This window comes from Mycteria americana, chromosome 3 (assembly GCF_035582795.1).
Source record: "Mycteria americana isolate JAX WOST 10 ecotype Jacksonville Zoo and Gardens chromosome 3, USCA_MyAme_1.0, whole genome shotgun sequence".
NCBI classification, from domain to species: Eukaryota; Metazoa; Chordata; class Aves; order Ciconiiformes; family Ciconiidae; genus Mycteria; species Mycteria americana.
The window spans coordinates 61,598,411-61,619,636 of NC_134367.1; the positions used below are offsets into that span (position 1 = coordinate 61,598,411).

The window sequence follows — 21,226 nt, forward strand, 5'->3', positions numbered from 1 at the left end:
TTTTAAAACTTTACTTTGAATCTACACTAACTTGTGTATATGCTACAAAATTTTGTACTGATCTTGTACAAAACAAAGACTGAACCTTTGGTTGCTCTAGGAACAGCTCACGGTTTTGGTATAAGGATAGGATTTTGGGATCATAGAACAGTTAAAAGCTGAATGCTTCTGCTAAAAAAAAAAAAAGAGTAGCATGAAATAATTAGCAGTCTTAGCTAGCATACCATATAGAAAGGGGTACTGAGCTTGTAGGCAGCTGAAGCAAGATGTCACTACCGTAAAACATACTCAATGCATGGTTAAAGTTAACATAATTAAAGGGGCTTCCTTTAAAAAAAGTTTTAAAAGTTTAAAAAATTAAAAAAGAAAAAGGGGGCAAACGCTACACATCTGGAACAGAAACTGCTTCTGTTTCAAATTCTAACTTCACAAAAAAAAAAAGTCTCTCAATTTATCATAAATTAAAACCAATATAAACAGGTAAACTACTTTTCCCAAATAGTCTGAATATATTAGCTCAAAAAGTTTTGACAATATGAATAAAGCTTGTTTCCCCGAATATTAGTGTACATCACATCAAACGCATCACCCACAAAGGTGCTATTCTGTGGGTTGTTTGGTTTTGAGGGTTTAGGAGAGGGCACATGTTTTCCTTGGTAAGCAGCGGCTTGTTTCTTGGTTTTTAACCATGAGAAGGTTGCCTGTAACAACTTCAGAGCGCACAGCTTCGAGGAGACTTTAATCCCTTTCAGAATCTGCCGACACAAGGCGCTCGCTGCTCCAGCTCCCGCTGGATTTGGTTAAAGCGGCTGGAGGAGTTAATTCCCCCCTTCGCTGAGCAATGCCCACAGAAGCTGCCCAGCTGGGGAGGTCGCAGCCCCAGCACATCATCTGTAACCACCACCCCTTCGGCAGAAGCCGGGCTGTCAACTGTGGCCACAAAGGAGTGGACACGCTTCCCTCGCCGTGATCTGCGTTTCGGTTTCAAGCTCTGATGGGGGTTACCGGAGCAGACAGACAAGGATAACAACTCCTTAAATTGCCCCAAAACAGATCACCAGATGCCTCGGGGACCTTAGCTATCTGATCTATTTCTGAGGCTAAAGCCAACCAAGTCTCAATGAAAGCACTGCACAAACACATAACGCACTCTTGCCGATATACCTTAATGCCATACCTTTAGTTAAGTGGCTGTTGTTTTGTTGGGGACACCCCTTCACACACATTTCCTTACTGATATCCTGAAAAGCAGCCTTGTCCTGAAAGCTACCCGGTCAACACAGCTCAACATGAATAAGCAAAATACATCAACTGAGTTCATTCTTCTTCTGATGTAACCTAGTTGGAGAACATTAAAAGTGTACCTCCCTGATACACTGAGGAAGAAGGCTCAACAAGGCCTTTGGAGGCTTCCCAGGAGAGAAGGATAAAACAGGGGACCAACACTGAGAAAAGTGATTTGAGGTTTACGTCCAGCAGATCCAGCAAGGAACGGCTGGATCATAAACACTCTTTCACCAAGATTAAAATAAGGTATATGTGCCCTAGCATGACATATTGAAAATTAGTCTGAATTAACTCTAAAGTCATTTATTTCACTTTGAAAAACTTGTGTAGCCTCTTTTTCCAGAATTAGTCTACTTTAATCCAATTTACCCTAATTCATTCCTAAGGTGAATTATACTAAACTGAATTTTAATGTCATTTTAATACTGAATGAAAGCAACCCACACAGAAGTTTAACACGATTTAACTAAACTGTTTTAAATTAATTTTTAATTTGAATGTGACCTTATTGTCACACATGGACGAGTCACCTTCACGCATGTTTTGGAAAAAGGCCATCTGAAATACAGAAGTTGGGCCTGACAACATGGAACAACGTATCTACGGGCACTGCTGTGCCAGGCAGAAAACTTCACTTAAAGTGTCCTCCCTGTTGGAAAAGCAGCTTCTCACTTAGCCACCTCCTTAAAAAGCCAAGGGATAAACAGGTGTCAGGGGTTTCACCTCAACAAGCATTGTTGAATACAACTGTAAGACATCTTTTCTATGGAACGGTGGAAATTATATGGAAGAACTTGCAGACTTCCTCTTCCTAGTAGAGCTATGCTTACTAAAGAACAGAAGCAAGCAGTTCAATTCCAAACCCTGTCTGTCTTCATGCTTCACTTGCAGGGTAACTCAAGTTTGTGAATGAGTCTGCATTAAGAACCATAAACCTTGCTCAATTCAGAGCTATGAGGGGGGGGAACACCAGAAAGAAGTGCAGGTTTTTCTGCAAACCCACTCCTCATCTGCAACAAAGCTTCTGGAAGTTCTTTGATACTGGGCTAGCTGGGAATGCATCACTTTAAAAAAAAAAAATAAAATAAAAAATCCTGTGCGACCGTTCAGAGAAGGAGCAAAGGTTATGAAGGTTATGAAAAAGTCTCTCTGCAGCAGAGACCAACCAGCCATTCTGCCAGGCTGGAGCATTTTCAACCTGCATCGACCTGTTCCCACACCCCATGAAATTGCAGACTACAGTTCTACTAGAATCAAAAGCAGCGTTGCTTGTAAGGCACTTCTGGAGGCCATCTAGGCCAAACACCCCCTTCAAAGCAGAACTATCACCAACACTATAACATCAGCCATGGTTCTGTCTAGCTGAGACTTGGAAGCCTCCATGGACAGGGATTCCCTGGGGCAGTCTATTCTGCTCCACCACCCTCCTCCACATGAGCAATGTTTCACAGCACCCAATATGAGCCTCCCAAGCTGCAATTTGTGGCCACTACCCCTTGCTGTATTGTTTGCTCCTATCAAAAAGAGATTGGCTCTGTCATCTTCATAACTGCCTTTCAAGTTCTTGCAAGCTCCTGTTAAGATTATCCCCTTACTCTTAATCGTGAGACCAAACAAGTCCAGCTCCCTTCGGTGCCCCTTGTAGGTAACACCATCCAGGCCCTAACCATCTTGTCTTCTCAGCCTCACCAGTTTCTCAACACACTCCAGTTTCCCCACATCCTTCTACACCTGGGAAGAGGGCAGGAGCCCCAATACCCGACAAAATACTCCCGACATACCTCACCAGCACTGAATAGAGGGGGACAACAGCTTCCTCTAGTCTGCTGGCTACACTCCTCCCAGTGCCGCCCAGTATGCCATTTGCTTTGCTCACAAAAACAAAAACCATAAACACAAAACTGGCTCATACTCAGCCAGGTATCAATCCCAGATGCCTTTTTGGCAGGGCTGCCACCCAGCCACTGTCCAGCCTGCACCCAGGCATGGGTATTCCTCCTGCTGAGACTGGCCCATGCACTCATGTTCTTGGCCCAGATGCCCTTCATGACTCCATTCAAAATTAAATTATCAACCCCAAACTATTCTGGCTTGCAGTAACATACCATGTGTCATGACTACTGCAGCAGAATAAAGAGACGCCACGACTCACTCTGTAAATCATGCCATTTCAACAACAGACAGTCCCTACCAGAAAGAGTTAGGAGCACTGGGCATTCTCCATTAAAAAATTGGCATTGAAAATGAAAAGACAGCAATAAGTGGTAGAGTAGGTATTGTAACTACAACATGAATTACAATCATGCTCTTCTGAGTGCCTAGTAAAACGCACACCTTTGATAGTGGATATCTGCATGACTTCCAGCAAAAGCAAAGCTATACACCTGAAAGTTTTGCAGTCAAAAACTGGGGGGGTAGGGGAGGATTTGAAAATTTTCCCCCGTCGTCAGATTTCCCCAGTGTGCAACCAAATATATCTCATCTGGAATTGTACTTTGAGATCACTAGTTTGATACACTAATACTTCCCTGACTTCTTCAGTGAAAACACGCACTAGGAGAACTTGAAGAAAAAAGGGCAACTAATCTTTAGAGTTTGGAATCTTAAAAAGTGTCTTTCAAGTGATCTGTATTTCTAACCTGATTCATCCATAATATGAACCATAATACTAGTATTTTGAGTAAGAGCTGGCTCAAAGTCACGTGTCAAAGGAACACATTTGTCCTAATAAATTAGAATAAAGTTTAAGGAAAACTACGCATAAGCACACACCTACCTTTTTTCTAAAAAAAGGCTGTGTTTTAACACTGAAGTGTTAAATAGAAAAATATATAACATAGTTTTCTAACAGATAAACATAGACTATGGAAAGTTTACACTTCCATAGGGAGATCCAACTTCTGAAACTCTGCTTTCAGGAGCTGTTGAAATGAGAGGTAGAAAGAACTGTTTGATATGTCAATAACAACATTGATCCTCCATTGCTTAAGCAGAAACCTGATCTGCTTATCACTTACTGTGTAAGGAAGAGGATTAAATATGAGAAGAGTGAACTTGCCACGATTTGCTCTGCAACATTAATAAAACGTTCAATAGTAGTTTTGTTGCTAAGTCTGCTAAAGTAAAATGTTCAAATGGCCTTGGAAAAAATCTATTTGACAACAGAGCATTAGTCTCTGAAAGAAAGTCAAGGCTATTTACTATGCAAGTGCTATGAGATCATCCCCTTGGTATGGAGAACATATGTTTACCTTCTTCCCAAATCAGATTTTCGTTATTTTGTGTGATATTAATCTCCATGGGGGTGGACACCTCTGTGAAGGTGCAACGGTTCATCTCCCAGTTCTGGTCAATTCTTGTTTTAATCTCATTTCCAGATCAGAGTCTTCACACATAGTGAGATATTAATCTCTATGGGGCAGACATCTTAGCTGGCCTTAGCACGCAGCTCCCCCTCCTCTGGTCAATTCTTATTTTAATTCTAATTTCCTGTGATTTATATTCCTCTTTTAAGTTTAATATATTCTACTTTGCTCTTCTCAACAAGCCTCCTCTCTCCCTCCTCTGCCTCTTTTCAGAGATTTTCACAGGAAAACTACTGGTTTGGTCCCTTTCACCAACCATTTCCCTCAAAATTATCGTAGGCATTATTAGTGTTATTGCCAGACTGAGGTGTTATTGTCATCAACACTACCTGCAAACATACCGATAATGCTGGCCTTATTTAGGACTAGTTTTCTCAGCGGAGTTTAATTTTGTGCAGTCTTGCTTCATATGAAGTTTGACTTGCCTGTTTCAGGATGGGATAACCCCACAGCTAGGTAACGAACTAGGATATAAGTTAGAACATAAGAGATTAAAGTATAATGCCTTATCGTAGACTTTCTGATTGACAGCCAAGTCTCTAGGGATGTAGTCCTCCTCCTGCAAAACGAGAGGTAGTACAAACAGACCTCACAGGAACGTCACCAGGCTGAAGTATTCCAGGTCTCTCAAATATTAGTCTCATAAGGGGCAACAGAATCTCAGAAGAGGAAAACAGAATCAGAGATCTTTAGCCTGCATGATATCTGGCCTCAGACATTTTGAGACCGTATCTTTGCTCTTCCCACTGAATATAGAGCATTGTACAAATACGGTATTTAATTTCGCTATCTAAACAAGCTTTCAATTTTCCCTGCAAGATTTGCTTCTCAGCCTTGAAAATAAAATCACTTTCTCATCAGCAAATTAACATATAATCATCATCTTCATCTCCCATTTGCTCACCACTTGAAAAACCTACTAGCCAAATGGTTAAATCCAAAACACAGAGATGCATGATTGTGAAAAGGGCAAGAGACATTATTTCAAAAATATCACTACTCTTTCAGAGCATCTTTCTCTTCAAATTTTTGTCCCACTGATTTTTATATACTCTCTTGCAGGGAGCCTTTGCAATGTCCTACCTAATTTTTTTCTAAATAAGCCATTCCTGCGTTAGAAATTTGGTTCAAAACAGCAGGAAAAAGTGAATGCCCTGACTGCCTCCATTTACCAAGCATTAGTTTGTTTCTCAGCACAGTTCTCTCACGCATGAACTACACAACCACATTCACAGAAGAGCAAACAGAAGCTCCACATCTGAAGCACTCCAACACTTCACAGGGAAGCTGGGTTTGGAGTTAGTAGGCTATGTATCATGAGATCCCTAGGAACACAACACAGCGGAGACGCTTGGCCTACAGGAAAAAAGCATCTAATCTGAGGTAACCCTGCCTGGCTACACCACATGCAATGGTTTTCAGAGCCCCGCTTTTCATAACGCTTCAGTTCAGTGACCAGCATCTATTGCACCAAATTGCTTCCCAATACAGCCACAGTCTTCCTAAGACACAACAAAACAGAACTGCCCTGACAGTTACTAGTGTCACAGATAAAACTGCCAAGATCCTTCTAACTTCTCGCCATAGCAGCTCATAAAAGTTCAAGAGCAAAAAGGCAATGCAGCTAAGTGTGCAGACAACCCTACCCAAACATAACCTTATTTTGCCTTTGGAAAATTTTTTTGAAAATGTTTCTATTCACAGCCATTCAAGTTAAAAGCTTAAATTAAAAAAGGAAGCCTTCCTACTTATCCAGGTGAGTGGATTTTCCAAGTCTTCCATTCAAAAGTTTTTGGAAAGCAAACTGAATTACACTTCAGAACACCTATCCAAGCTTTGACTTAATTTGATTTTACCATGCATTTGTATTTTCATACATGGTCCTTATGGCTGGCTGTCTGCTAGGCTACTATCTTCTGCAATCCATTAGCCAGCTTTCAAACACTGATTACAGTCCCCCAATTAAGAGTATCTTCTTTTCCCATGCACTTCATCTCCTGCTATTATAACATTTCATCATGCCAGAATCTGTAAACTGTGTCTGAGAACAAACTACTCTATGTCTCAGGTAAACTGATCAATCATATATGAAAGAAACCAAAAATACTCCAGGGAACCTAGAAGTATTTATGTATTTTACCATATATAAACACATTCCTCAAACAGCCACTGGGTCCATTTATAAGCTATACATCAATTACTGAGCATTTACATAGAAGATACAATCATTGGTAGTTTATTTTATAAACTGCTAAAGGCAAATCCTCTTAATTATAACTTAGACAGAAATTTTCAATATGTGCAACTCTAATGTTGTTACACTTTCTCTACTCCTTGCCCGTTCCCCAAGATGAGAGAAATTCCGAGGTCCGATGCCCCTCTTTTCTGTTTTTAAATTGGGTTCTGAACCTCAAAAGTGCAAGGAAATAGCAACTTCTCTGGGCCTAAACATAGCCAAAGTGATCTTTTACATAAGGCGGCCCCATTTTGCTTAAAATACTGAGGCCATGTACTGCCTTCTCTTTTTTAATTCTTACACAAAGAAATGTAAATTTAATCAGATGCTTGATTACTATAGTTGGGATACAGTAAACAAGCAGGTGAGAGAGAATGTAAAAGAAGGGCAGGAAGGATACTGTCACAAACAGTCATCTCAGATGCAGAATTTCTCAGAAAATGATTAGGAAGTAAACAGAAACCAGTTTTACCTGGATTCCTCCTTGACGAGGCCTTTTTAATATAGTAAGCTGGGAGATGAAGATACCGTGATCTGGGAGATTAAAAAACCCCACACCAATAAAACAAAGGCTGAGCAGAAGCAAGGAAGAAACTGGAGAATTATCAGGAAAGTTACCAAAACCCCCTGACTTGCGGCTGGGAGCCTGTAAAGTGAGGTCTTAAGCAAGAAGGTATTCATCCCACAGGCGAGTACGCTGGTTTGTTTTTCTGTCCTGTTTAATCTGGCAATACAGTCAACACAGGGCATGAGTGGAGTGGTTTGGAATTTTACTTATTACTGCCCACACACCTGCAATTGTCAGTGCAACACGATGATGATAAAACATGAGTTATTCCTAAAGTACCAAAAGCTGAGGAACAGCAACAAGCATGGGCTTAACTTCTTTTGAATCTCAGTCCGCATTTTGCATTTTATAGAGAATGAAGCCATTCTCCTCATTGATGGCACACTACTGAAGAAACTCCCCAACTTCAAGACTTTCACAACAGATTTGCAGACCTGCCACTTTTTAATATTACACTTTCTTCTTCAAACCTTCTGCTTCGTTTGTGTAGCTACAAGGCTGCCACCATCTCAGAACTCAAGCCTCAACCAATAACTGATGTAATGTGGAAGAACACAGAAGAGGATTTGGGATCTTTTATGGTTTAAGGGCGTTTTTATTATAAAATTGTGATCCCAGGACCTAAATTTTTCCTCCAACAAACACAAGAGCAGTTGCTTTTCCTTACTAAATGACCTATTAGGTAACCAACATCAGTACTGCAGAACACCTCAAAAGTGAATCAAATTGTTGTTTTATTTGGGAGACAGATAAATAAACACTTACCACCTTCATTCACTTGTTCCTGTGTCCTCTAGGGACTACCTAATATTTCAACTTATTAAATTTGAGCACTTTCTTTGGCATTTGCTTCAGTTCCTGGCTGCTTAACTTTTTTTAGGTTTAGGCTCATGATGCAAATGCTTCCCATCCAAGTGCAAGGGTTGGTTGGTTTGTTTTGTTTTTTTAATCATGCGTTCACTTCCATTAAACAGATTTTTTCCTAATTCTCTTAACTTCAACATCATAGAATAAGATTGACCTATGAATTACTTAAGGTTGGTTTCAGGTGACAAGTGAAGAATAGGTGTTTTAAGAGATGGATGGCCAGAATTCTTTCCCTGAAACACAAACTATCTAATACTTGTTTTCATTCCCATTTCCATGCTTAAGCAAACAGAGAGAGATGTTTATAGTTAGCATCTGGATACTATCACTATACAAAGCCATCCAACAGATTATTTCAGTATTTCTAGGGTCTGCAAATGTCATTATTAATCACAAATGCTACTCTTTCAGGTTCACAGCCTCATTATGTAGCCCATAAAGCTCAGAACAAAGATTTTCAAATACATGGTTTCTGTCAAATTGAAAGTAATGTACAGTCTCCCTCTGAACACTCATAAAGAACATCTGTGCAGTCTCCCTAAACGAGAGCATAATCTTGCCCTCCCCAAACACTGGTCACTTAATGCAACTCCTTGTTCGACAGTGGACAGAAACACCAATAAATCACCAGAAGAATTGCACATTTAGAGTATAAACTCAAAGAAATACGTGTAAGGGAGCCAGAGGGAACAACCACCACCCCCAAAAAAGCTGCTTAGTGTATCTACTTCAATGTGTTTAAAACAACCTATAAACTGAGCCTGGTAGTTAACTGCTGCTGTGCAGACGCAGGATACACAAACCTGCGAGGAACTTACTCATCCCTGGAAAGGACTGCAGACCTGGAAGCACTTCATGCCTTCAACATGACTCAGGAGGAGCTGCTAACCTACCATGTAGTATTTAATCAAATGAGTACACAGGGATTTCAAAGGAAAGGAAAAAAAAAAAAAAAAAAGTACTGAGAATAACACACCACCTAAGAATGCAACATGAATCAAAGCATTCAACTAACTTTATCAAAGAAAAAAGCTAAACAGCTTGACTATTAACAGCATCCAAATTCGGTAACTACTAACAGAATTAAAAATATTAAAAGTTAATATTAAAAAAAAAAAAAAAAAAAGTAATTTGACTGCCAACTTCTCACCGCCAGGTTTCAGCCACCTCAGAGAAATCACCTTTACATTCTATGACTTTACACCCACCTATTTAGTCTGTGTTTACCACGGAAATTATACTCCCTTTCATTACCAAGCTTTGTTTAAACTGATTCAGAAATCCAAATCATTACACACTAAAGGTTTTGCTTTCACCTGGAAGTAGTCTGTCCTGATTTTACACTTACATATGTACGTACATTATAGCTTTATGTATGTACGTAGCAAGGAGATGAACGGTTTTCTTGGGGGTAGGGGTTGTTAATAGTTTGTCGTACTATCTGAAAGAAAAGGTAGCAGGGAGAAGGAAAGCCAACCCCGCAGAGATTTACAGATGCAAGAAACTTAATATAAATAGACCTTTTGCACTAAACAAGACCACACACACAAAGTATTCATATGCTGAAGAGCTGGCAAGCCTGTGGAATTAGTTTGCAATTTCTACTATTTTCACAAGTTGGGTCAGGATGGATTACTAGTAAAAACTAACTGCAAAAAGAGTATTTGTTTGGCTTTTCAAAATGTAATAAGGAAAAGACTGAAAAGACCATTTTATTACATCTCCGTTGTGGAAAAGAGGAAAGCCTCTTTCCCTGGAAATTTTCTAGCCTGAAAAACTGAACACTGAATGCACCAAACAATGCTGTCACGTGAACAAAGACAGATAGAGCTAAATAGTTAAGCGAAGGAGCATATAAAAATTTCCTGAAAAGTCTAATGATATTTATACTCATTAACCATTTTTGAGTAAGGAATCTCATATACCTTGCCTCCCTTCAATTATGGCACGAAACCCCGTAACATTGCCATAAAACTCTTCCAGTAAAAAAACAAGGAGAGCCAAGGAAATTTAAAAAAAAAAAAAAAAAAAAAAAGAGCAGGGGGAGAAGATAAGAAGAATAGTGTGGAATATGACAATCCACTTCTTTTTTCAGGGATGGGGGAAGGGATTATGGGATGGTTGGGTGGTTCTGAGTTTGGTTTGGGGTTTTTTATTTATTTAATAATATTTTTAAACCATCTCCTCTGTAAAACATACGACGAAAAGCACTGAAAAGTTAATACATCAATGTTTTGGTGTATTGTCTACTTAAAACATATACAATACTCAGATTTCAGCACGCTGATTTGAAAGATACCTGAAGAAATGTCTTCTACAAATATAACAAAGCATTTCTTCAAAGGAATCAGAAGTTGAACAAAATATAAAACTGCCTTCGGTATTTCGGATTAGTAGGTTTTAACAAATTGTCCCTTTAAAGCATTTTAAAGTACGGTGACAGCAATCAGCACCAAGAACTTATCTCTGCTGTATGAAGTCATGAACTCGGCCACATTTCTTCAGTGGTCTCATGGCTGATAAGCGCTTTCACATTTACAAAGAACAGACAAACAGGATAATACTAGGAGAACCAAGAGAACTGATACTCCCCATTTTGATCTTACTCTAGCCTAATACCACACAGAGATGATACAGATATAATGAAACGATAAAATTTCAAATCAGAGCATTTTTCTAATTAATAGCTACAGGGCAAGTCTCCACCAGGTCTTATAATTTTAATTTTTCACTGTAGCGAAGAAGACAAAAGCAGCCCAAAATTTCAGAGCTTCAATACATTTTTTCTTTATTACTTAAATCCTTAAATCATTTAAAAAGCAACAGGTATCCTAAATCACACTACAGGATTCACAAATAAACACAACCTGTATTCGGAAATAAAAAAAAAATTTAAAAAACCCACAGTAGTTCAAGAAGTCAGCTATCCAGTCAAAATTTTCATCCTGAGCTGTTTTGAATTCATTTGAACTACAGCCATGATTGTTCTTCACAATATTTTTCTCTTCTGGTTAATATTCATCAGTCATTTTTAGTGTTACAGAACAAGTGTTTACACACAAAAGAAAGCATACAACTCCACCTCAGAATAAATTGAGTAACCAGTGTGTAATAATTAGAATGAACATACCATAATTTAATTGCAGCAGACCTTGGTTTTAAAGTACACAACAGCGTCTCATAAGTCAGTAGAATTAAGTTCATGACATGGTAGTTGAGAAATGGCTTCTTTTGCTACTCAAATAGAATCACATGTTTTTAGTAAATGGTAGCAGAAGTAAATGACTTTCTGGCAAACTGAAGGGTCCAATCTTTCATACACTGGCTAACAAAAATAACCTCATATTACCCGTAGCACTGAGCAAAGAATTTTATCTTTTCATAGCACCAATCCTCAAGAAATTAAGTCTCTCAAATCTTTTACTGAGGCATACACTTGGTGCATTACCGTAAATATCAGCCAATTCCATATACATACGATCTTCTTAAAAAGAACAAATGCCTGACAAGCCCGTGCACAGCACCTTCTAGCTTAAAACAAGTTTTTACATGTTAAAGTCAATTCATGCTTATGGAAAATACCGATTTTTTTTTTCCTCTGGACTATTAGACCAGAGAATCTCTTTTAGACCTCATCCACACTCAAAGTTTTGTTTGTTTGCACGCCTACCATTGAGTAATTCCGGGGGGGGGGGGGGGGGGGGAACCACCACATACACAAACCTATTAGCAAATACAGCTATGCCAGCAAAAAATCCTCATGCAGTCCCACATTTTAAACCTACAGGAAAATGAGCTTACAATTATGGCTTATTCTGCTTGAGAAAGCAATTCAAAGTTATCAGTACAAGGTTGCCCCATTGCTGTATCGTTCACTGTGATTTCTGGGAGGCCCCTCTTCCTTTTGGCAGTGGCCAGCACTTCTCCCTCCTCTATAAGGAGACTCAAACGTTTTTAACCAGGGATTAGTATATCACTTATACGTCACGTTATTACGCTATAGCAGGCCTTGCTGCTATATGCTTATGCTATGTTCTTACCCCAGAATACAGCTACATATTACAGATGTTTCAACAACGACATTGACTCAAATTCCTGACTGTCCACTCAGTGCTTTAAGGACACACTGGCCCTGTTGAGGCTCAATTCAGCAGCCTCAGTTCTACAACCACTTTATCTATCAACAGCAGAAATTATCTTGATTAACAACTTCACAGAACTTTTCATCTGCAGTCCTTCAAATAAAACAAATCACAGCACTGTGCCATTAGTTCATTGTTTTCATACTAGGTAATATATCAGATCCTGTTGAATATTTTTAGACTGTTTAAAATAAAAGAGTGCAAAGGCTGTCAAGGCAAAGGTTCGACCATGACAGCAATCACAAAATAGATTTGGTTAGATCAACAAATAAATGGTTCCTAACTGAAATATATGTTGAGGTTTGTTAATAAAAACTCCAAATTTTATGGAAAATAATTTCAGTAACAAAAAGAAAACCTAAAAACTTCTGTTGTTTCAAATTCATTGATCAATACTTGGCTTTTACCTTTCAACAGACAAATGCAGCTTATTTACAGAGAAATGTATCAGATATTAAGTCAAATAAAAGGAGCTCCTTAAATGTTTAAATATTCTTTATAATGGATAATTTTAAGATTATTTCCACAATTTTAATGGTTATTGAGCAGCTCAACATTCAGAAGGAAAAAACAGATTTAAAATAGTTTCACGTGCCACCAACATCAGCTTTTCAAGTCTGAGGGTACGTGTGCATGTACTTACAAAAAACCCAACAACAAATAGCTATTCTTTTGTCATACTCAGTGTTTTGGGGGCTGGGGCGGCATATGGCTTTTTTGCTTGTTTGTTTCTTTGTTTAAACACAGCATTGAGTTGACACAAATACTAATAACTTCTTGTTTAGGAAAAGATTTCAGTCTGTTTCTGTTAGCTTCTAATATTTATAAAACTTCTAGAAAATGCGAACATGACTTTCAACTATATAGCTTCCTGGTAAGAGTAGACTGTAAGTGACTTTAAACTACATGGTAAGCATGCACTATAGGTGACTTCAGACTGGGTAGTTTGCTTAGTTTTAACCTATGTAGTTCAAAGCCACCTGTAGTCAAGGCTTTCCAGGAAGCAGCACGAGGCAGTGGCCTTTCTGACCTACAAAATCAGGTGCAGCAGGACCTTATGCTCAGCCAGATGCTACAAAATTCTCACCGATGCTATTTACCGCTCCTCAACTGGCTCACACTGGCCTTTAGAAACCATGGCCATCCTTCCTCTTCTACCCGCATCCACATGTCTCATGGGCAATCCTATTTAAACACCCCACGGGATGGGGAAGGACAGATCACATGGGGAAAAACGCGAAACTGCAGAACCCAGCTTTAAACCGGTTCCTGCTGCACCCTAAACTGGGTGTCACAACATCCTCTAATTCTAGCCTGGTATCTAGGTGTCACCTCCTCCAAGCCCTCTACCTGCTCTCTACTAAGTGCCATTAATAGGCCACTTCTTGCTTATACATTTATATAATAAATGCCTTAGCTATCTATTATAATGAAAGAACATATTTAAGCCCAGTTTACTCAAAGATGCGTGTCAGGGAAAGAGACACGAGCACTGTGTCATCAGTTGGCACGCAGTCAGCCAGAACGCAGCCTCAGCCACCTTCACCCCGTCTAACCCCTCCAGCTCCAGAGGGAGCACCGGGCCTCTCTTCCCAGCCCTCTCCATGCCCTCCTGCCTTCTCTCGGCACTTCCTCGGGTGAACAAAGCGCTGCACGGCGAGCAGAGCGTAGAGCCAACGTGACTCAAAACAGCGCAGGTTCACCTTACATCAGCCATGCTGCGATCACAGCTTGCTGTCAAACCGAGCCATCCCACCATCAGCCCTCATCCTCCCATGCATCACATTTATGTGGCCACACATCTGCAAGTCAGCTAAACTCACTGATCAAAAGGAAACTAATCCCAAGCCCCATCTTTCCTCCAAGAAGATTCACATAAAGCTAAACCAACTCGCCCACAGGCCACATGGTGGCCAGATCTAGCACAGGCAAAGACCTGAGAGCCATTCAACTGATGGCAATGCCCCCCCTCTGCAGCAGCAGTAACTTAAATCAGCTTAATGGCGTCGGCAGATTGTAACTGAAGTTCCAAATCTGAGTGTACGCTTCTGGGAGCAGGACTACAAAGGCATCTTTCCACGACAATAATAAACTATGACAGATGGGATCCCATCAGCACATGAAAACACGAGGCGCGTCCTGACTGACTCAGTTATCAGGACTAAAGTAGTAGTTTTGGAAGCTTCTTATTACACATTCAACCAGATCTGTGTTGCAAAAGGAAGAGTAGGGATTTCACCAAAAGAGATGCTAATGTAAAGCAAAGCTGACACTTAGTGACGTATCCAACTCCTGAGAGGTAAGATGACCTAAAGGTCTTCCAGCTAAAGAGGTCATGCAAAGACATCATAAAGATTCCAGAGCAAGAAGAAACTATACAGCAGCGTTGCAGATCTCTGCATGTTAATCCAGACACCGTCAATCTTTACATGCAAGAGGATAAACTCTTTTTAACTCACTTGTATCAACAGCATTTCAGAAAGAGAAGACAAACCACTGTGTGCATTAAACAGGTTAACTGTCCCAGACATCCAACACAAGGTCACAGGTCCTTCAAGAGCCTTGCTTGAAAGTTCTCCCCTCGCACCCCAAAAGGGCTGGTTAAAGACTTTCCCCTTTCCAAGAGTCCTGCTGTCCACTGACACAGCCACCCCACAGACCATCATTTAACGACAAGATCTCAGCTCTTCAGTAATGATAGTTCCATAAAAGTGTCAGCTCACAACCAGGAGTGGGACAAATGGTCAAAAAAGCAAAGCAAATGCCAGGAACGATCACGCTATGGATAGGGAACAGAACAGAAATTGTTATTAAGCACTATATAAATCCACCAGGCAGCTGTCTCTTGGATACTCTGAGCAATGCGGAACTGGAAAAGAAAGAGAAGGCTGATAAAGGATGAAAAGAAGATATGGAATGGTACCTTCATAGCAAGTGGCTACGACTGGACTTTTCCAACTAGAAAAGGAATAGTTGAGAGAGGGTGGAAAAATCCTGCATGGCATGAAGAAGGTAAATTGGGAGAAATGATTGACCATCTCTCAATACAAGAGCTAGGAGATATTAAATACAACTAGCAATTTCAAAAAACAAAGGACCACAGCTTTTTTCCACACAACATATAGATCCCTTGTCACAAAGTGAGGCGAACACTAAAAGCAATCCAGGCTGAAGATGTTATTAGGCACAATCACAGTTACAAGAATCCACTTGCCACGTTAAATACTAACACATTGTCTCTGTGGACAGACAGTACTCAGAGGAAGTCATTCACCTTGCCAAAATCCCTCTGCCCTGAGTGCCCACCATCAGAAACTGCATACTAGGCTAGGTGGACCTCTGCCCTGATCCTGGGCAGATTTCTTACCTCCTCCCCCCTCTTTTTTTTTTATTTTTAATTATCTTAAGTAGATCTTAGGTAAGGACAAGACATCTACCTGGTTTAAGATGCACTGTTTACATCGCTACCAAACTGATCAAGCAGCACCGTGATTTCTCAGACAAAAGGGACTAAACAAGACTTCTGGGGTCACTGTGTTCTGGGTGCTTTCAATCCCATCTGAACCAGTTAAGTCCCACTTTGAAAATTTATACACATTTTATGATCGTAACATTGCATCTGAAAATACAGACAGACAAGCGATCTCTGAACCAACAGTGCCATGGAAGGAGCTGAATGTATAAAGGCAAGGAAAACATTTGGGAAGGGAGGGGGGTGAAAGAAAATAACTTCACTTTTAATTCCACTCATCTTCGATATAATTTGTCAATACATTTTAACAGCTTGGTGGAAAAAAAGCTACTGAGAAGTTTCTTATACATACACGCCTACCTGCACAAGCCTCTCTTGTATATCACATGCAAATTGTAGCACATTCAAGGATAAAATATGACTGAAGCAACTTTTGCTGTTCTGACAGCAAAGGGCTAATTTGAGTTTAATTACGTAAAAGTGTTTTAAAACATTTTCAAAAAGCCTTTAATTTCTTCTACTACATGATTACAAATAAAAAAAATTTAGATATGCTTATTACAACATTCATGTATTTCTCTGTAAGTATATTTAACTACAAAATCCTTATAAAACAAATAATATCTTCTACTTTATAATACCAAATTTCTGAGTTAGATTCCCTCCCAAAGACAGACTATAACTATTTTATCAGGAGAGGAAAAAAAAAAGATCAATCCAGAAATATTTACTCTTGCCTGTTCATTTGTGACACCGTAACTACTTTGCATAAGAAAATCTGAGGATTAACTACTCTAATAAAGGACTTGAATTTGTAAAACATACAGTCCTCCTTCTTATGCTTCACTATCCCTATGGTCTGAAATACCATGCTTAAATAATTTCAGGTAAGCTGATAAATTTCTAGAAATTTTATCCTCGTATCTTTTATGTAGTATTAAAAAATACACACACTTGCAGAGACACCATCAGAGGCAGTGCAATGCGTATTTCCATTAGCTAGTTGACAAGCCGGCAGCATTCTTCAAAGAAAATTTTGAAATATTTCCTTTTCTTTTTTTCCCAAAATTTGAAAACATGCAAATTGCTAAAAATAATAATCAAAAAATATAAGTTTAAAGTGATCGAGCTGTGAAAACAAGCTGAACTTGTTCTTTATCAAACTGTAGGAGTTGCAGATGAAAGCAGGTGCTATATAAGGAATAGCTAGACTTCAACAGAGAACGCGCTGCCAAAACATTTTGGCCTAGATTCTGACAGGCACGCACCCAAGTTGAAGGGTCATGGAAAGCAGCGGTGTAAAGAAACAATCTACAGAGACCAGCAAACATTACACTGTGGATTATGGCTGGGGTGGAGGGGGCTGAGAGAAGCTGCTTGGGGTTTTTTTTCATTTGAGATCTGTGGGGAAAGACAAAATATACAGTCTTTCAACTATGTGCAAAGGAGGTGGAAATGACACACAAGCACAATTTTTAAGACAGCAACAAATTACAAGATGTATCTTGTTCCTTTTCCTAACTTGCTGCCACTCCTCCTCTTGCCTTCTCATTTGCTCTCATGGAACATGTTATGAGGAAGAACAGATAACAACCGTCGCACACACGCTCCTGAAGAAGGCCAACTTTCAAGAAATTCATTCTCTGTGATTTGATTAGACCCTTAATAAACATATTGAAATTTTTATGAAGAATTCTGGATCTGGCCAACATTCACACTCGAGAGTAGTACAAAGCATCGTAAAAAGGAAATAAAAATCAAATTGCAATGAGAGAGATTTGTGAAAGGTCCAGTCTGAATTAATTGCTTTATTAACGGCAAAGAAAAATTAACAGTTTTACATTATTACAATTCAGACAATAAGAATACTAATAAAAGGGAAGCAGAAAATTAGTTGGATGCAGTTTAACATGGAAAAGCACAGGCCGTTATATTAAGGTGAAGAGGGTGGAAGGCAGTCAGAGGAAGATGCTTGAAGAACAGTCCTCCTGTTAAACAGAGGAGATGACTATGAAGAGAACAGATGCTCCTGTGTGCACCAAATACAGAAACACCTCATCGTGAGCTACAGCGAGGCCCTCACTGGAACAGACGTATGAACCCCAACCTTTGTGTCCTGCATCCACTAACACCAGGATGAAGATGTCTCATCAACAGACCCACAAAAACAACACACACACCTCAGGGACTGGTTTAGGATAAGGAACAAAACCAAAGTTTGCGGTAGTTCTTAAATTCAGAGCCTTCAAACAGAGATTAACCATAAGAAAGTGTTCAGTAGGGCACAGCTCTACATGTGGATATCGAACGTATTTAATAAGAGTCCGAGCACCATACCGTAAACTGAGCACACCGAAAGCACCAGCTACTAACAAATTTACTTCTCCAAACCTTCAAGACAGTCTGAGCAAGTCTACAATTAATAACCCTCTGACCGGTGCACCACATCAGTGTTTTTGATGCTTAGCAATAGAAACTAAAGTCTCTAGCTGCTGACATGCTATACCAAAAAAAAAAAAAAAAAAAAAAATTAATCTCATGTTTCCTAGATACAATGGTTCAACTCTTTGACAAGCTTCACCTACTCTGGTCAGAAGGATGTTGAACATTCTTCTCTGCTTACCTAACACATACCTCATGGTACCAACCTGGCTTCCTGTACCTGCAGTTCCAAAAAGGGCTGCATGCCACATTTTCAGCATAAAATACCACGAACCGTATAAGTTACCAGAACTTCCTACTCTTCTTACACCAGTGAACAAGCTCATAAAAAGATCTTTACGTAAGAGTTACCTTTAGCGTTAACATTAACCTGATGAGTTACAGTAAAGCAAAAATCACTGGTCTGATTTCAGTATGATTTTGAATGAAAAGATGTTACGCTTGGGCATATTTTATCTTAGCTATTCCTACAACATACCAGCTGCATATATGGTACGCTTCTCGTCCCCTGGTAAAAGCCTTGTAGGTGCTTACGTAATCTTACAATTCTGATACGCAGACATTAAATTATACACACCAAAGGCAGCCACATAGGAGGGATATAATCTGTTCAGACCACCACAATTTCTCTTACTGCTTCAGCACATTTCTTAATTGACGACATATCTCAAATGTCTCAATTAAAAATTAATTGATAGGAGAACCAGAAAAAAAGAAAAGCCTCCTAACTACACATCAGTCCTTACGAAAACTGTGCTTCCAAGTCTCATCAGTGTAGATACTTTTATTAATGGCAGTTTTCAGATCAGTATCCTATGATAAAGGCTTGTCCAACTGATGCACCCTGTGCAACTGCAAGTACTATTAAAAAAAAAAAAAAGGCGCCTGAAGTCTACTTCAGTTAGTCCTTCGCATAAAATACTTCACACCGCAAACGATAAAATCATGTTCACGCTACAGCTTCATCCTAAGCAAAGGAAGGACCTTTGATAAACTACAGCGGGGGAGGGGGGAGGTGTCAGGGTCCGGCACACGGGCCCCCAGCGCCCGCTGCACCCCGCATCGCCCCGGCACAGCCCGGGAGGCGCTGCCCCCTCCCCTCCCCTCCCGGAGCGACCGCCCGGCCCAGCCCCGCCGTGGGTTCGACCCCGAGTCTCCCCCAGGGCCAACTCACCGCTGCACCGGCCACAGCTCCCACCGCCCGCCCGCGGGCTTTTATTCTGCAAAACCCCGTGGCGTGGGGGAGGAAAGGGCGAGAAATTCGCGGCTTTCAAACAAAACAGACGCCGTCCCCATATGCTGCCTTCCCTTCCCTTTCTCGCCCACCACTCTTTTGTTGTTGTTTGTTTGGGGTTTGGGTTTTTTTTTTTGGGGGGGGGGGGGGGGGGGTAGAGTTGGATTCCAACAGCCGGCGGCAGCCCGGGCCGTACCTCCCCGCCCCACGCCCCGGGGCGAAGGGAGCTCGGCGCCGCGGCGCGCTCGGGCAGGGAAGCGGTCGGTCGGGGCGCCCCGAGGGCTTTGCCCCCCGCGCCGGGCAGGGAAACGCCGCGAAAAGTTTGAGCGGGGGAAGGGGCGGCAGCCGCTCCGGCCCCGCCGCCAGCACCGACGCCACCTGGGAGGCTGGCCGGGGGGGCCGGGGGGGCCGGGGGGGGGAGGAGGAGGAAGAGGAGTTTGTGCGGCGCCCGAAGCCCGCGCCCTGCCTGCCCCTGCGAGCCCCGCGCCGGCAGCCTGAGGACACGCGTGGGTCCCCTCCCCGCCGCACCGCGCCCCACAGAGCGGCGGCGGGGGTGGGGGGTGTGGGGGAGGGCAGCCCCTCTGCAGCCCCACCGCCGCTCCTCGGGGGCGGGAGCCGGGTCCCGGCGCGGTGCTACCCGCGACCCCCTGCGACCCTCTCCCCTTCCATTCCCTCCCCTTCCCGGCGGGCACCCCGGGCGCGGCGCGACCCTGCCGCGCCGCCCGCCCTCACCTGGGCGCCGAGCGACAACTCACCTGCGGAGAGCTGGGCCCGGGCCGCCCCGAGCAGGGCGGGCGAGCAGCCGGCCAGCAGGGCGAGCGCCGCCAGCAGCGGCAGCGAGGCGGCGGCGCCGGCCCCCCTGCCCATGCCGACTTGCGGAGAAGTTTCCGAAAGAGGCCGGGGCTGCCCCGGCCCGCGGCGGCGGGCGGAGCTCGCCTCGCCCGCCCCTCCCGTCCCGGCGCCTCGCCAGGAGACCCCCCGCGCCGAGGGGCGCCCGCTGGCCCCGGGGCCGCCCGCTGGGGCAGCCGTCTGCGGCGCGACGGGCGCAGCAGCGGCGGCGGCGGCACCGGCTCCCCTCGTACTCCGGAGTTACTTTGCTGCTGGGCGAGCGGGGAGGGAGGGAGGAGCCGAGCGCGCACGTCCAACCCCCGCTCCCCGGCACTTGGCAGGGGGAATGTGGGACTCCGGCCCGCAGCCCGGCGCGGGCGGAGCAGCGCCCGGCAGCGCCTCCTGCTGCAGGCGCGGGGGCCAGCACCGCCTCGCCTCGGCTCTGCCCGGCTCGGCTCGGCTCGGTACGGCTTTCCCCGGCACGGCACGGCACGGCACGGCTCGGCTCGGCTCGGCTCGGCTCTTCGCTCCCTCCGGCGCGGCACAGCCTGGCGCGGCGCGGCTCTTCGCGGCTCGGCTCGGCACAGCACGGCCCGGGAGCCGCTACCGGCGGCTCTGCGAGACCCCGCTCGCAGCCCTCCGCCCGGGGGGAACCTGCCGCCTCCGGAGGAGGAGGGGGAGGCGAAGAGGGGCTGAAGGGAGAAGGCGCCGGCTGAGCTGGCGGGCGGGGGAGGTCGGGGCAGGGAGCACGGCCGGGAGCGGCGGGTCCCGGGCGCTGTTTGCGG

General features: G+C 42.8%; 1 protein-coding gene across 4 annotated transcripts in view; it reads right to left on the reverse strand.

Moving 5' to 3' along the window:
- Positions 1-20,736, reverse strand: part of PTPRK (protein tyrosine phosphatase receptor type K) — a 417,933-nt gene extending 397,197 nt beyond the window's left edge. For 3 of the 4 annotated variants that reach the window (XM_075498722.1, XM_075498720.1, XM_075498719.1), the window contains exon 1: positions 20,369-20,736. In XM_075498722.1, the coding sequence (XP_075354837.1) occupies positions 20,369-20,480 (112 nt within the window). In that variant the 5' untranslated portion in view covers positions 20,481-20,736. The remainder of the gene's footprint in view (positions 1-20,368) is intronic. The other variant, XM_075498721.1, reaches the window with a different exon arrangement.
- Between the last annotated feature and the right edge of the window lie 490 nt (positions 20,737-21,226).